This window comes from Dendrobates tinctorius, unplaced genomic scaffold, assembly GCF_039654945.1.
Source record: "Dendrobates tinctorius isolate UK_male_01 unplaced genomic scaffold, ASM3965494v1 ptg000060l, whole genome shotgun sequence".
Lineage (NCBI taxonomy): Eukaryota > Metazoa > Chordata > Amphibia > Anura > Dendrobatidae > Dendrobates > Dendrobates tinctorius.
In genome coordinates this window covers 73887859-73903747 of record NW_027361728.1, presented here as the reverse complement: position 1 = coordinate 73903747, position 15889 = coordinate 73887859, and the positions used below count along the sequence as shown (strand labels likewise).

At 49.3% G+C, this 15889-nt stretch overlaps 1 protein-coding gene across 1 annotated transcript in view; it reads left to right on the top strand.

Annotated features, from left to right (window-relative positions):
* Positions 1-13937, top strand: part of MED12L (mediator complex subunit 12L) — a 1194146-nt gene extending 1180209 nt beyond the window's left edge. The window contains 3 exon segments of the mRNA XM_073579151.1: positions 4253-4332; positions 7321-7383; positions 13716-13937. Coding sequence (XP_073435252.1) covers positions 4253-4332; positions 7321-7383; positions 13716-13937 — 365 coding nt within the window.
* The last annotated feature ends 1952 nt before the right edge of the window (positions 13938-15889 follow it).

The window sequence follows — 15889 nt, the reverse complement described above, 5'->3', positions numbered from 1 at the left end:
ACCAGCCGTACCTGCCTGCACCTGCTGTGCCAGTCTATATACCAGCAGTACCTGCCTGCACCTGCTGTGCCAGTCTTTATACCAGCAGTACCTGCCTGCACCTGCTGTGACAGTCTTTATACCAGCCGTACCTGCCTGCACCTGCTGTGCCAGTCTTTATACCAGCAGTACCTGCCTGCACCGGCTGTGCCAGTCTATATACCAGCAGTACCTGCCTGCACCTGCTGTGCCAGTCTTTATACCAGCAGTACCTGCCTGCACCTGCTGTGCCTGTCTTTATACCAGCAGTACCTGCCTGCACCTGCTGTGCCAGTCTTTATACCAGCAGTACCTGCCTGCACCTGCTGTGCCAGTCTTTATACCTGCAGACCTGCCTGCACCGGCTGTGCCAGTCTATATACCAGCAGTACCTGCCTGCATCTGCTGTGCCAGTCTTTATACCAGCAGTACCTGCCTGCACCTGCTGTGCCAGTCTTTATACCAGCCGTACCTGCCTGCACCTGCTGTGCCAGTCTTTATACCAGCAGTACCTGCCTGCACCGGCTGTGCCAGTCTATATACCAGCAGTACCTGCCTGCACCTGCTGTGCCAGTCTTTATACCAGCAGTACCTGCCTGCACCTGCTGTGCCAGTCTTTATGCCAGCATTACCTGCCTGCACCTGCTGTGCCAGTCTTTATACCAGCAGTACCTGCCTGCACCTGCTGTGCCAGTCTTTATACCAGCAGTACCCGCCTGCACCTGCTGTGCCAGTCTTTATACCAGCCGAACCTGCCTGCACCTGCTGTGCCAGGTTGTATATCAGCCATACCTCCTGCACCTGCCATGCCAGTCTGTATACGAGCTGTACATGAATACACCTGCCTTGTCTTCCAGTATTCCTGCCATACCTTCCTGTACTTGCCATCCATTCCTGGCCGCTCCATCTATGTGCCTCTTTGGAGGTCAGCTGCCATGTGTCCAAGAACTGTCCTGGAGTAGCACTTGGCGTCCATCTGGAGTCAAGCCTAACCACACCTTCAGGGGCTCTAGCGAAAAGTCAATTGTTCATCTTGTAAAGCCACTCCAGGCTCTCCTCGGTCCAAGGCACAGTGGTTCCACCACTATACCCGTTACAACAGGTCTTGTTCACAGTGTTGTCATAGTGTACTGTAAAGATTATGCATTTGCTAAATGTGCAACATAAAAATGATACAAATACTGATACAGAAGAAACACACAAAATTACATTCTATATCATAGCAAAGGAATAGTGCACACTAAGGGTATGTGCACATGTTGCGGATTCTGCTGAGGATCCGCAGCGGATTTGGCCCTGCGGATCCGTAGCAGTTCCACAGACAATGTACAGCACCATGTTATTCAATGGGATTTCAAATCCGCAGTGCACATGCTGCGGATTTTTCAGTGCGGTTTTGCTACGGTTTTAAATCCGCAGCATGTCAATTCTTTCTGTGGATTCTGCTGCGGTTTGACACCTGTTCCATTGTCCAGGTGTCAAACCACAGAGGAAACCCACAGGCAAATCCGCAGATAAACCGCAGGTCACTTTACCTGCGGATCCGCACGGAAAAATCCGCAGGTGAATCCGCAGCGTGTGCACGCAGCCTAAATGTCAACATGTAAACAGTGATATCGCGGCACAGAAAGCCATCAATAATGACGTCACCATACAAGTGTATGTATGTAATGTATAAGGATAATGCAGTGATGTCAAAGAACAGGAAAACTGTATATCGATAGAATGGAAAAAGAAGAATGATGCTAATATCAGGGATACAGCAGAGAACTCCATAGTCCTTCCTTCTTTACGGAGATGGCCCTTTTTGTTGTTCAGCTCCTTAGCAGTTTCCATGCTTGTTGCCCATGTAGTTATACCATGTAGTTATGCCCATGATATCAGCCACCAGAATGAGATTATCTTTCACATTATCTGTTTGACCGGATGAACAACAGCTCAGCATCTGCTCCTTTTGGGTGAGTGTTAGAAGAAGTACCGTACTGCGGGTACCTGTTCTGTGCCAGTTCCGGAACTGCCGGGGCCATTTCCTCTTTTGTCTGAGGGAAAGCTTAAGGGACCAGAGCAATCCTGGCATGCGGAAGCAGGGGACGTAGTTAAGGGGGTACAGCAGCACGCACGGAAACAGGCAGATTTGGCAGGAACGGACAGCGCACAGCAGGGAGCAGTTTGTGCTCCAACCCTGGAACATCCGTGCAGCGCAGGAGGCCCACGCCCAAGCACCGCCACCTCAGCCATTGGCAGAAACTGTGAGGAGAGACCTTCAGTGTGCCCATCGGTCACCACGAAGTGAGGTGCCAGACGATCCGGGCCTGTGAGTACCGTGCAGGTGCTGCCCAAAAGAGACTGGGGGCAGGACCATTACTCGCACCCTGATTCCCCATATACATCTGCCGGACCACGGTGGGTGCAGACGGCATGGCAGCTCACACTCTCCTGGCTACATCAGTATATGGACAAGGGGCAGTGGAAGGTACCGAAGACCTACCGCTGCTGCTAGGAGACGGATCCGCATTATCTTCAGGACCCCAACCTGACAAGTACTACGCCGGTGCGTTGTGATTCATCCCATCCTGGGGAACGTCTGACAGGATAAGTGACCCAACAAAAACTGTGATACCTTTTCTGCTGTTCTTTAATTCGGCATATTGTCTATCCTTTGAACTGTTTAACCATTTGCCTCCCTGCGTGGAGTTTCCCTGTTAAGTAACGTTATTAACCCTTGCTTTGCCTTCTGTCTGTCACTGCATCCTGCAACCTGCTCATATGATGATGAGGGATTTGTATTGGGAAATATTATAATTTATTTAGTAATATAGTGTGATGAACAAAGCAGGATTTAGTGCTCCAATGTTGAATAGCAAGGCCTTTTAGTATGATGATGAGATAAGGCCCATAACAGAACTTCAAAGCTTAAGCAGGAGCCACGTCAACATGGGGCAGGAAGGTGCCTGGGGGCCTCAATTAGATTATACCTGTCAGCTAGACACAGAAATACACATCCATTATCTCTCCCAGCCGCCCCGACTCCATCCTAGGATCATGAATTATGAGCACATCTTTCGAGTTATGGACTCATGAAAAATATCCGCGTGACCCTGAGGAAATCGCACATCTGGCAGTGTGACTCCTAAGTCGGTGAGCGCTCTGGGACCTGAGATATAGAGATTGGCCCTCCACAGCGACCAAATGGGTCCATGTTTGCTCTCCACAAGACAGGCAAAACAAACCGCATTCACTGGTACCTCTCATTTCCTGATCCGATCATGCTATTGAAAGTTACCCCCTTTCTTAGATATTGGGAATAAGTTCTGCAGGGAGCTAAAGGTTGGAGATTATTAGCCCACCCTCTGTCACAGGGGGAGGAACCCGGCATGTTTAAGAACTAGCAGCACATGGCAGGGACACTCTCTCTCTCTCTCTCTCAGAAGAACCAGACGATAATGATCTATGAATGAACTGGGGACAGATCTGCCAAGGGGAGCAGTGGCCGCGCTTTGGGGTCTGTCCGGCAACTAAGATTCTTGTTCCTGTGGACTGCAGAGCTCCCGGCACCCACATGCAACCTACGATCTGGTAAAATGACCTCCAGCTTAATATCGCTATGTCTTGTACCCTTATTTTTATATTTTACTCTGACTGCAAATCCACTGTAATTCTATTGTATAGCTTACTGTATATTTTTGTAATTATCTAGTGCGCCCTTAAGGCAATTATACCATAAAATTAATCTTGAGCTGATGCTTTTACTCTGATTACGAATCTTACCAGCGGGTAACAGGACATCCTCCCTGGCGGCCATTTGCTCTAGATGCAGTTCCCTTACTGACCTGAGAGACAAAGGGGGCACCGGAGAGCTGTGCCTGTGTAGTTACGTCACATTGTTGACGTGGGAGGAACGGGTCCTGTCCCTCCACATATAGTATGATGAATTATTTCTCTAAAGTGGAATTATTGGAGTAGAAACTGCTGTGCCAGAGTCAACACCTTCTAAGAAATGATCTTTAGCTCATATTAGCAGAAAAATGTATGGCCTCAATACTTTTCTCTTGAGACAAATACTAACCTCTGAACTCCTGTCAGCCCCAAACTGTTGTAGTTTGTACCCATAGAAGGTTGGACCCAAGAGAGGACGAGCTACATAAACACACAGACATGTGTGACATGAACTGACCCCTCTACATTTTACTGCCTGATAAACACTAATAATTACAATGTTTGCATTTCTCAATAGCCTACATCAAACCTAAAATTTTCAAAAAGACGTATATTCCAGATGTCACGTCCAACCAGACTGTGAAAACATTTCATCATGTAAGACAAAAAGACCTCTGTTTTCATATCACTCATATAAAATAATTAATTGTGCCTTTTCCTCCGAAAATAAGAAAACATTATGATAGTCTGACTTATGGCCTTCAGAAGGAAATACAGATTCCACTTACTGAATGTCTCCACTATCAAGTTTTATTTTTACAGAGAGTATTCTCTGCATTTTCTGTGACTGGGCCTATTATTTTCTTATGACTCTGAAGGTGTTGTCAGGAACATAAGAGTGTCAGACATACCCTTGGTCATTAGGAAGGGTCAATCAAGGAATTCTTAGCGACATAGTACAGCCAGGCATATTTTACTAGGGTGAGGAAAGGGTAGCAGCCACCAACATCGCTGAGAGAAAAAGCCCTAATTTGTCCAGTTACTGAAACAGAGAGCCCATTATCTCAGGGTCCAGGTTTTATCTCAGTTGCAGTCTGCATTCTCAAACCACGAGTCTGCTGCTAAAAAGGACCTCACACAACATGGAAGCTTCCCTTGTGCAGGAGAAGGCTTCTTTCCCACGAAGCTGACAATATGCACACCCAAGAATGTGGGTTATCGTCAGCTGGTATACATGGAGAACAATGCCACAGTTCACTTCACAGCAATTAACAGCCTTTCTTCTGCCTTTACTATGCTGGACTAAAATATCAGATTTATTGTGTAGGAACATTAGGATTGTTATTAGAGGCCAGATAGGCAGGTGCTGGATGAAAGAAGGGGAAAAGAATTTTTGGGTGAGGGAAGGGCACAGTGCCTAATCTCAGACAGTGTGCAACAAATCGGCATGTTATAGATATAGATACCACTACATATAATGTACATTTGCCATTGGGAACATTTGGGATAAACATAATCCTCTCAATAGATGCATGTCTCATCTAAATCTCTTCACATCAGAAATCCTGGCAGACACTGTAACAGCATTTAAAAAGGGCTGGACGACTTCCTTGATACACATAACACTGCGGGTTATAGCTAGATTAGTGACGAAATAGACAATTGGTGGCGAAAGTTTGAACTTGATGGACCTAGGTCTTTAGTCAACCTACATAACTATGTTATCCATTCCTAATCATTTAAAACATAAAAAAAATAGCTCTTGATGCAGATCTTTCCATTTTACACCAGTTGCCACAATTCCCATTCATTTCTATAGCAGTTACAGTAACAGTTTTAGCACAGCCCACTTACTGGTTTCCGTAATTCCAGACACTTTAGACCACCGGACATAGACATACTGTATATTTACCATTTTCTGCTGTTATGCAAGGTTATAGAAATAAATTTTAAGGAAAAATGGGGGTGCATCTTATAGTCAGAATGTACTTAAAGCTAGCATGGTGGCAGCAGGAGTCGTGAGATTTTTCGGTGGTCTGACGCTGCAGGACGAAGATCTCTCTCCCATCCCAGCCCGGTGTGGCTGGTGCGTTAGTTTTGGCGGTGCTCAGTGCTGCGGGGGGCCCTTGTGACATTATGTGAAAGCCGAAGTCCCTGTAGTTCTATTGCCTCGAGGCTGTGGCCTCTGGGAAAATGGCCGCCGAAGGCGGCACATGTGCAGATTGAGATCTCGGTTCTGAGATCTCGGGACAAGATCTCATTGCTGAGAACTCAATCTGCACCTGGGGAATCAATCTGGCCTCTGGGAACTCAATCTGTGAATGCCGGGCCACAGCATCAAGGCAATAGAAGTGCAGGGGCTCCAGGCTTTCACAAAATGTCACCGGAGCCGCTCGCACCAGGCTGGGATGGGAGCGAGATCATCACTCTGCAGCGTCTGACCACCGGAAGTATCACCCGACTCCTGCTGCCACCAGCGCTGCTGATCCCCCCGTGTAAGATAAATTCAGGACTGTAAGATGGACCCCCATTTGATGCATTAGTTTTTTTCCCCCATTTTCCTTCTGAAAATTCATGGTGCGTCTTATGGTCCGGTGCGTCTTATAGTCCAAAAAATACTGTAATTGCTACAAACTGAAATCCCCGCACAAAGTGCGGAATGGGTGACAAGTCTGGAGATCCTGCAGGTCATGGTAGCACATTCAAGCCACGCAGGCTGGTCACAGTAGCAGAAGCAACATGTGATCTGGCAATGGAATGGAAGAAAAGGAAGTTTGATTTTGATTAATCCATGAATTTTCCTTCTTTTGTTTGCAATTTTTATGTTGAGGAATGTACAGTCATGGCCAAAAGTGTTGGCACTAGGGATGAGCGAGTATACTCGTTAGGATTCGGTACTAGGCGAGTAATGCGGTACTCGCGGTACTCTAATCCTAGAGAGTAAATTTCACTACTCGTCTCGCAATATTTGGATCTCCCACACGGCATGTGTCAGCCAATCACCTTCAATCACCATGTAAAGCCATCGCCTTCTTTGTTGTGGCATTACTGTGATTGGCTGGCCGCGCAGCCTCATATGTGTGTGCGGGGGTCTGTGCGGACTCTGCCGGGCTGATCGGGGGTCTGTGCAGGCTTTGCCGGGCTGACCGGGGGGTCTGTGCAGGCTCTGCCGGGCTGATTGGGGGTCTGTGTGGCAAGGAAAAGTGTTTACAAGCTGGGATACTTTTAAAAGGGCCTGTACTAGGTAATAACCATTCAGTGTAAACTTTTGCACTGGCCCATTTTCCTTTTTGGAATTTTTGAAATGTAAAAGATAATGCTTATCTTGTCAGGCACAGGGCCAAACATTAGGCAGACATCAAGTTATCATCAAGATGCCAAGAGTGTGAAGTATCTCACTAAAAAGCTGAAAGACTAACAGCTGCAGCCTTCCATATTGATATCGTGTTCCAAAAGAAAAATGATCTCTAAATACATCTCTTGTTGAAAATCTCCTTTTTTCCAGTAATAAAATGAAGGAATCTTCTCTAGAGCTACACAGTCGTGTAAACAGAAATGATGGGTTATAAAATGATGAAAAGGGTTCAATACATTTTACGCATTAGTCTTAATATGTAAATTTTATATATTTTTTTGCATATGCAGGATGCTCTATTTTCTCAACTATTACGACCTTCCCAAGCATACCCAAACATTCAGCAAGCACAGGTATTGTCATTACCAGTATTGCTTATGTGTCAGGTGGAATTTGGCTTGTTTGTTAACTGCTGTAAATATCTTGGGCATGCTATTTCTGTATACTGAACTCAGAAACCTCTCACTACCAGTAATATAACGCAAGACAGTTGTCTTTGAGCTATAAATGCCTGAACAATGACCAACTGGCAGATAATAGTGGGTCTTCTAGCTGAGCGATCTCTCTCTATAGGATTTTGTAGAATCAACAATTAGTTGTTGTTTAGACTGTTCTTTATTATTACAATGTATGTATGAGCAAAACAGAAGTGGCCGGAGCAAGCCTCCCAGCCCCCCCACAAAGGAGGCATAGGCGGAGGCCAACATGACGGGGGGGTTGGAAGGTTTTAGTGGGGGGAGGGGTTAACAGGGAGGGGGAGTTAGGGGGTATTTAGGTGAGGGTCAGGGGTGTGCCCTCCCTCTGTTCCTGCTCTCCCAGCACCGAAGCAGTCCCACCCCCATCATTCACTTACCGGGATGTCAGGAGTGGAAGAGGCTGCGGGCTGCAGCGCTGGGGCAGCCTCCTGGATGGCTGGAGGCACGGGTCGCTGGCCGCTCCTAAGCACCCCCGGGCAGGCTGATGAGAGGGAGCGCAGAGCAAGGCGGGTTAGGCCGCCGGAGCGGCTCTCACCCGACACCGCTCCTCGGGCCTCGCGTTGCCACAGGAGCCCCTCCCGGGACCCTCCAGGTCACGCGATGCGCAATCCCCCTTCCAGCGCGTCGCGGCCTGGGAGGAATCCGTGGGTGCGGCGAGGCCATGCGGCGGTGTCTGGGCCTTCGCCTCTATCCAGAGAGGGGGCGGAGCCAGCGCGCGCCGGGCACCAGGCTTCTCCTGCTCCTTCGGGGGGCCGCGGCACGGATGGGCACGATGTGTGGCCTGCCTCTCCAGCACCGGAGAAGTCAGCCGCCGGTAGAGTGGCGGCCTGTCGGGCGGCAGGGCCTGTGTCTTCATCCCCCAGCAGTGGGGGTCGTCGTTTCCTGCGGGGGGGCGCCACTGCGTGGGTCCCGCAGCTGCACCTGCCTCTTACATTGGCTCCAGCTGTCCCAGCTCTGGGGAGGCGGCGATTGCGGCAGGCAGCATGGCGGGGCTGACGCCGGCCGCAGGAAGATCCAGGGGCCGGAGGATGATGTCGGGCTCCCAGTGGTCCTGGGGGGCCCAGGACGGCCAGGTGCAGCGGGACGGCACACCGCCAGGAGCTCCTGGCGGGGGGGTGCCAGGAGGCATCTGATTTCGGGGTGCCGCAGCCGGGATCTCTCCAGGGGTTCTGGCTTCCCGCCCTGGTCCTCCCTCCCAGTAGTTCGCTACTGGGAGTCGTGAGGTCCGAGAGGCTTCAGGGGATCCAGGAGTTCGGGCTGGAGGGTACACAGCCCCCTCGCAGCCCGGTGAGTATGCGTCCATGTCCCCTGTTTGTCACCCGTTTTTATCTTCGTCAGTGGTGGAAAGGGGGCCCTTGGCTGAGGCTAGTGGTGTTGGGGTGGGGGCTGGGTTGAGCAGTACTGGGTTGGCCAGGGAAGTGTGCGATATGCTTGCGGACGTGCGTAGTGTGCTGTTACATCTGGAGCGGGGCTTTGTCGGGTCTTCGCCGGTAGCAGCGTGGGTCGGATCATGGGGTCGGCGGATCAGTGCGGTCTAGAGTCGGGCCCCCGCTTCAGCGAGCCAGTGTCCGTGTCGATTCGAACCGACAAAGAGAGGGAGTGTCGTGTGCGTTTAGATGATCGGGCGCATGGCGAAGTGTACGTATGTTTTGAAGGTTCCTGGGGGGTTCACTTAACAATAGAAGTGGAAGAGCGAACTTGGAAGGTTGAGTATGTTGTAATATTTTCTCTGCTGCCTCTGGAGACGTTTAATTTAGACAAAAGAGAAAGGTGGAAGCAGATAGGAGGGGGAGGTTAAGCGCAGGTGGCGTTTGATTCCTCCGACATTTGTGAATTGGCAGCAAGCTTTTGGCGAGCATTGTTGGGGAACAGGCCCCTGATGATTGCTCGGCGCCTTTTGTTATCTGGACGATATAGGTGAGGCTTACAGAGTGTATGGTGGTCAGGGTGGCTGAGGTATGACGAGCAATTCCGTTAGAGGACGGCTGTGCGTCCGGCTATTCGCTGGGACCAGAAAGATATTGGTTTGTGGATGCGTGTGATAGCGCAAAATAAGTTTGGGAGCACCTTTCATGGGGGGGCTGGAAGCCTCAGCCAGAGGTACGCACAAGGCGGGTGTTGGCTGGCAGTTTAATGACGGCCAGTGTAAGTTCGGGGCTAATTGTAATTCAAACACCTCTGCTCTAATTGTAATGGGGCCTCACATTGAGCGTCAAAGTGTTTCAAACAAGGGAAGTCTAGAGCCGGGTGCGGGTATTCGCAAGGGGGAGACTCCTGTGAATCTGGAATGGATAGCTCCCTATCTAAATAGGTACCCTGATAGGGAAAGAGGGGGTTTGTTGTTTTCAGATTTTACGGAGGGTTTTCACATTCCGAGTCCTCCGTTTGAAATCCCGTTAGTTTTGAAAAATTTGCGCTCAGCTTTGGAGCATTCCGCAGTCGTTTCGGAGAAATTAAAAAAAAAAAAGGGTTTTGTTGGGCCGCATGGCGGGCCCTTTCGTTTCGGAGGAGCCAAATAAGTTTCGGCTCATTTAACATTTGGCTTACCCGTGTGGGATATCGATTAACGATGGTATTGATCCGGAGTTTCGTTTGGTGGTATATTCTTTGTTTGACGAGGCAACTCGGTGGGTGCGCAAATGTGGTAGTGGTGCCCTTATAGCAAAGTCTGATGTGGAATCCACTTTTCGTTTACTACCAGTTCATACTGACAGTGTGACGCTGCTGGGGCTGGTTTTGGGAAGGCGGTTTTTTATAGATAGGTGTTTTACCTATGGGTGGTTCGTTGTCCTATGCGTATTTCGAGGTGTTAGTTCCTGTCTCGAGTGGGTTGTGTGAGACGTTTCCGGTTTCGACTCGGTATTCATTATTGCACGATTTCTTGTGTGTTTGGCCGGCTGATTCATCGCCTTGTCTCAGGATTTTGAAAGCCATTGAGTGGGTGGTGGATCACTTCGGTGTCCCGTGAGCGCCCGGAAAAAGGAGGGTCCTAGCATGTGTTTGTGTTACCGGGTGATCGTCATCGATACAGTTGGGAAGTTCTGGTTGCCTGAGGACAAGCTGGTGGATTTGTGGTCTGATGTGGTCCGAGCACGTCGCTCGAGTAAAATATCGTGGCGCGATCTTCGGTCGCTGTTGGGGAGCTTGACTTTGCTTGTCGGGTTATGCTGAGGGGTAGGGTTTCTTCGCGTAGGTTGGCTAGCGCTACTGCGGGGATTCGGGCTCCCCACCATTTTTGTTGGGTGGTCGGCGGAGCTTAGGGCCAATTTGCGATCTGGGAGTCCTTTTTGGAAGAGTACAGCGGTCGTTTTTGGCAATGGCGGAGGTGGTGGGTGTCGATGCATTGGAATGGTTGCTGGATGCGGCTAGCGGGGTCGGTTTTTGGTGCCTATGTCAGAGGGCAATGGTGTGGGCTCCTTGACCTGACATGTGGGTTTCAGCCGGTCTGGTGTGCAACATCATGTTATTGGAGATTTTTCCGATGCTAGTGGTGGTGCATTTGTGGGGGCGGGATTTCAGGAACCTGCGTGTGCGTTTTTAATTGCAACAACGTGGGCGTTGTGAGCGCGATTAATGGTATCACCGTGTCGTCTCCTCCAGTCGTTCGAGTTTTGCAGCAATTGGTGCTATTGTGTTTGTTTCTTAATGCACTTGTGACCGCGGTGCACATGCTTGGGGTAAGGAACGGGTTAGCTGACTCTCTCTCTCGTTCGCAGCAGGATTGTTTTCTTTCTTTGGCTCCGGAAGCAGGGATTGACAGGCTAACTTGTCCGGAGGAGCTGGGGAGGGTGGCTTACGGGCTGCAGAGTCGCTGATTGAATTGTCTCTGGCACAAAGAACTTGGGAGGCTTACCGGGCAGTGTGGCGGATGTGGGGTAAGGTCCTTACGGCTTGTCAAGCTAGTTGGGTCGGGTCGGACTTGATCAGGAGGGATTGTTGTTGTTCTGGTTGGGGCGAGGTGCGAGCGCGGGTTGGTCGCGTGCAAAGGTAACGCGCTTGTTCAGCAGGTTTGTCTTTTGGTTTTCGGTTGCGCGGGAGCAGTGTTTTGACGTAAACAATTTTTGGTCCAACAGGCGGCGAAAGGTTTCCGCCGTTTCAGAGGTGGGGGTGATTTAAGACGGCTGTATCGTTTAATCTGCTGGAGCAATTGGGTCAGGTTCTTGAGTCGGTCTGTTCGGATCGATGGATGGTTGTGTTATTTTGCCTGGTCCTCTCGTTTGCATTTTTGGGGCATTGCGGGTTGGGGAGCTTGTGTCGCATAATAAATGTCGATGGGTGGCTTGTTAGCCAGGTGTACGGTATTGACCTCACAGGGGGTTGAATTCTGGCTGCGAAGGTCTAAAACGGACCAGCCTGGTAGAGGCCGGCGAGTTGTGTTGGGTGGTGTGTCGGGTTCTGTAATGTGCCCGGTTTAGTGTTTGCGTAGTTTTTTGGGAGCTTCATCCCAGTTTGTGCGGATCCTTGTTGTGCCACGCAGACGGGGGTAGTTTTCACGGTATCAGTTGGGCGCGGTTTTTCAAAAATCCATTTGGTGTTTTGTGGGATAGATGATTCTCGCTTTGCTTCTCATTCATTTAGGATGTGGGCAGCAACCAAGGCGGCAGCGCGTGTTTTGGGTCCCTCTTTAGTACAGCACATTGGTGGGTGGAGGTCTAATCGGTACCGTAGTTGTGTTCGGCCTTAATGGGTCGAACAGGTGTGGAGTGGATTGGGTACAATTTATGCTGTGAGTATGTTTTCTGTTAGTGTCGTTTTGCGTGTCAGGTGCTGGACCGCTGCTGGTCTGGATTTTGGTCACTCCTTCGTACATTGGGGAGCATTGCGAGCCGATGTGAGGAACGAAGGCAGACAGCTGGGGATTCCCAGGACTGTGGTGGTGGTGCGGTGGCTCGGTTTCAGGGGCCTGGTGTGGCGAACGGTGTTGCCAGATGTCCACGAGTGCGTTCGGTTGGACCGGGCACCAGATGTTCTCATTATTCACGATGGGGGGTAACGATCTGGCGGTTCGGCCTTTTCGGGACTTGGTCTAGGACATTAAGCAGGATTGCTTATGGTTGTGGTGGATGCATCGGGAGATCACTACGTGTGGTCTTAGATTGTGCCACGCTGGCGTTGGTGGTCTATGAGATCATTGAAGAGGTTAATCGGGCCAGGAAAAAAGTTAACAGAGCAGTGTCTGTTTCTATTGTTAGAAATGGGGGTGTTGCCGTGCGGCATTTCAATTTGGAAAGGGCGAGGGTGATTTTGATTGGTGGACGGGATCCATTTAAATGCGGTGGATTCCGTTATTTGGGCCCTCGCTCTTCAGGATGGTATAGAGAAGGCCATCGCATGGCGGGTTGGGGGGTCTCGGGTCATTGAGGTGTTCAAGGCCCCCTCGTTATGGCGGTTTTGGAGGAGGGGGGAGTCCTTGAAGTCGGTGGAAATTGGTTTTTGGAGACTCGGTGTGTTGGGTCTCCTCCATTAAAAGGTATGCTGGTCGTGATCTGGTGAAAGGTGGATGGGGAGTTTCCGTCGGAAGTAGGCGGATCTCCAAGTAGTTCGTGGACAATATCTATTGGTGTGCTGGTGCTCCTGAGCCTGTGGGGTAACGATTGGGAGCAAATGGACGGGGGTTGTTCACAGTATTTTGGATTACTTCACCATGATCTTTGTGGCTTCAAGGACTCCTCCTTTCAGTGTTCAAGTCATTGTACTTATGATATTTATGATACAGTGTTTATTGTTGTTTTGTTGGTTTAATAAAAGGCTGCTGTGGCCATAAAAATTCCAAAGATAATACTTGTGTCCGAGTCTTAGTTGGTGCTGGTGAGGTTGTGGGTTTTTTTCCATGGTCACGCGGGGGTAACGGGGAAAGCCAAGATGCTTGGTCTCCCCTGAGGTAAACCACTTGACAATTCCAACGTCAAGAACTCCTCCATATTCAGGATTGTTCTCCAGTATCTCAGAATCTATCGTGTTGGGTCCCTTCTCAGACGTCTTGGAGGATCTTTGTAGCATGAAATACATAATATCTGCCCATAGTGGTGTCATGTCCTGCTAGATCTTCTGACCATTGTTCAGTATTTCAATATCCAGCAAGGGAAGTATTAATTTTATATGGGACTATGCGGCTCATAATATCACTCGTTGCAGTTTCTAAATGTGAAAAGGGGTCATACACATTCAACACCTGTCAGGCTTCTTATTTTGTTTTTTTTTTTTTGCAGACAGTTCCATATGGGTATACAATGTACAGTACTCAGGAGCCAGTCCAGCAACATCATAGTGGTAGCATACTACTTACACCCAATTATAACCCTAGGGCAACCACTACAGCTCCTCCAAGTTCTACTCTTATGGATAGGCTGTGGAAGATTCAGCAACAGCCATCTAGTTTTATACAACAAGGAGCTTCCTTCATACAGCCAATGGCAACAACTCCACGGTGAACCTGCCTTTGTGAATCGTCTCTTGGTATAAAGCCTACATTTATATGGGAAGGTAGGATACTGCTGTAATTCAAAACACCTGAGGCTGAAGGGCGGAGTGCTCAGTCAGAGAGCCTATGTATACAAATATCAAAACACTGGCCATTACATCCAAACAGAATTCCAAGAGAGGATTCACACAGGCAGTTTCCCAGCAGCGAGAATCACCTTATGATGTTGTGGCTGCCGGGTACACATGAATTGGCCAATTTATGCTCTAAGTATTCTTAATTTTTCTAATTTTCAAGAGCAGCAATGGAATTCAAATTTCCTATATTTCATATTTCCATGCAATAACGCTACAGAGTGCTACTTTATTTGTTGGTTATATATGGAGATGACTACTCTTAGTTAGCACCTCTTCACACCTGTTTTCTGTTTGGATGTGCCGGACAGTCTTTTGATGTTAAAATTTAATGTACAAAGTCTCTGCCCTGTACAGCTCCCCTTTACACACCATGATGTTCTCTTATACATAGTATGATGCCGACACACTCTATACTACCTCCACACAGTATAATCACCAAACTGTTTAATGGCTCCAACACTGTACAAAGACAAAACATTATCACCCACACTGCATGATGGCTCACTCACTGTAATCCCCACTGTAATCCCCACACTGAATCATGCACCAGATAGTCCTCAATATAATAAAATGCACTCCCCATAGGCCTCTATTTAGTAAAATGCACTGCACAAAGGCCTCCGTATAACACAATGCACTACCCATAGACGTCCATATAGTATACAGGACCACCTTAGGCCTCTATAATTTAATGCCCCATAGGCAGACTCTATATAGTATAATGCACTCCCTATAGGCCTGTATAGTATAAAGCACCCCCGTAGGCAGGCTCTATATAGTTTAATGCACCCCATAGTCAGACTCTATCTACAGTATATATATAATCGTCTCATCATGTCTGTCTGTCTGTCTGTAACCGAAATCCCGCGGTGCTGATTCTTCACGGCTGCCAGGCCATGACCAATCAGCGACAGGCGCAGCTGTTTGTAATGGTAAGCTGCGCCTGCCGCTGACCAGTCACTGCCACCAGGCCATGACCAATCAGCGGCAGGCGCAGTCGGGCGCAGCGCTCAATTGGGCGCAGCGCATCTGTAAAAAATAGAATTCAAATATAAAAAGGTTATACTCACCTTCCGACGGCCCGTAATCTCCTTTCCACGTGCCCGGCCTCGCGGTCCCAGTAATGCCTTGCACCTTAGACCGGAGATGACATCACTCTTGGGAGAGCACGACGTCATCAGCTGTGTTTCGCACAAAGCATTACTGGGACTGCGAGGCCGGGCGCGTGGAGTAGAGATCGTGGGCCGTCGGAAGTTGAGTATATAACTATTTTCTATTTTAACAGAGACCATGCATACCAGGAAAGGGAGGTAAGGGTGACCATACATACCAGGAAAGGGGGGTGAGGGTGACCATACATACCAGCAAAGGGGGGTGAGGGGACCATGCATACCAGCAAAGGGGGTGTTGGTGATCATGCATACAAAGGTAGGGGGTGAGGTTGACCATGCATACCAGGAAAGGGGGGTGAAGGTGACCATGCATACCAGGATAGGGGGGTGAGGTTGACCATGCATACCAGGATAGGGGGGTGAGGGTGACCATGCATACCAGGATAGAGGGGTGAGGATGACCATGCATATAAGGAAAGGGAGGTGAGGGTGACCATGCATACCAGGATAAGGGGGTGAGGGTGACCATGCATACCAGAAAAGGGGGGTAAAGGGGACCATGCATACCAGCAATGGGGGGTGAGAGGACCATGCATACCAGGAAAGGCAGGTGAGGGTGACCATACATACCAGGAAAGGGGGGTGAGGGGGACCATGCATACCAGCAAAGGGGGGAAGGGGACCATGCATACCAGCAAAGGGGGGTGAGGGTG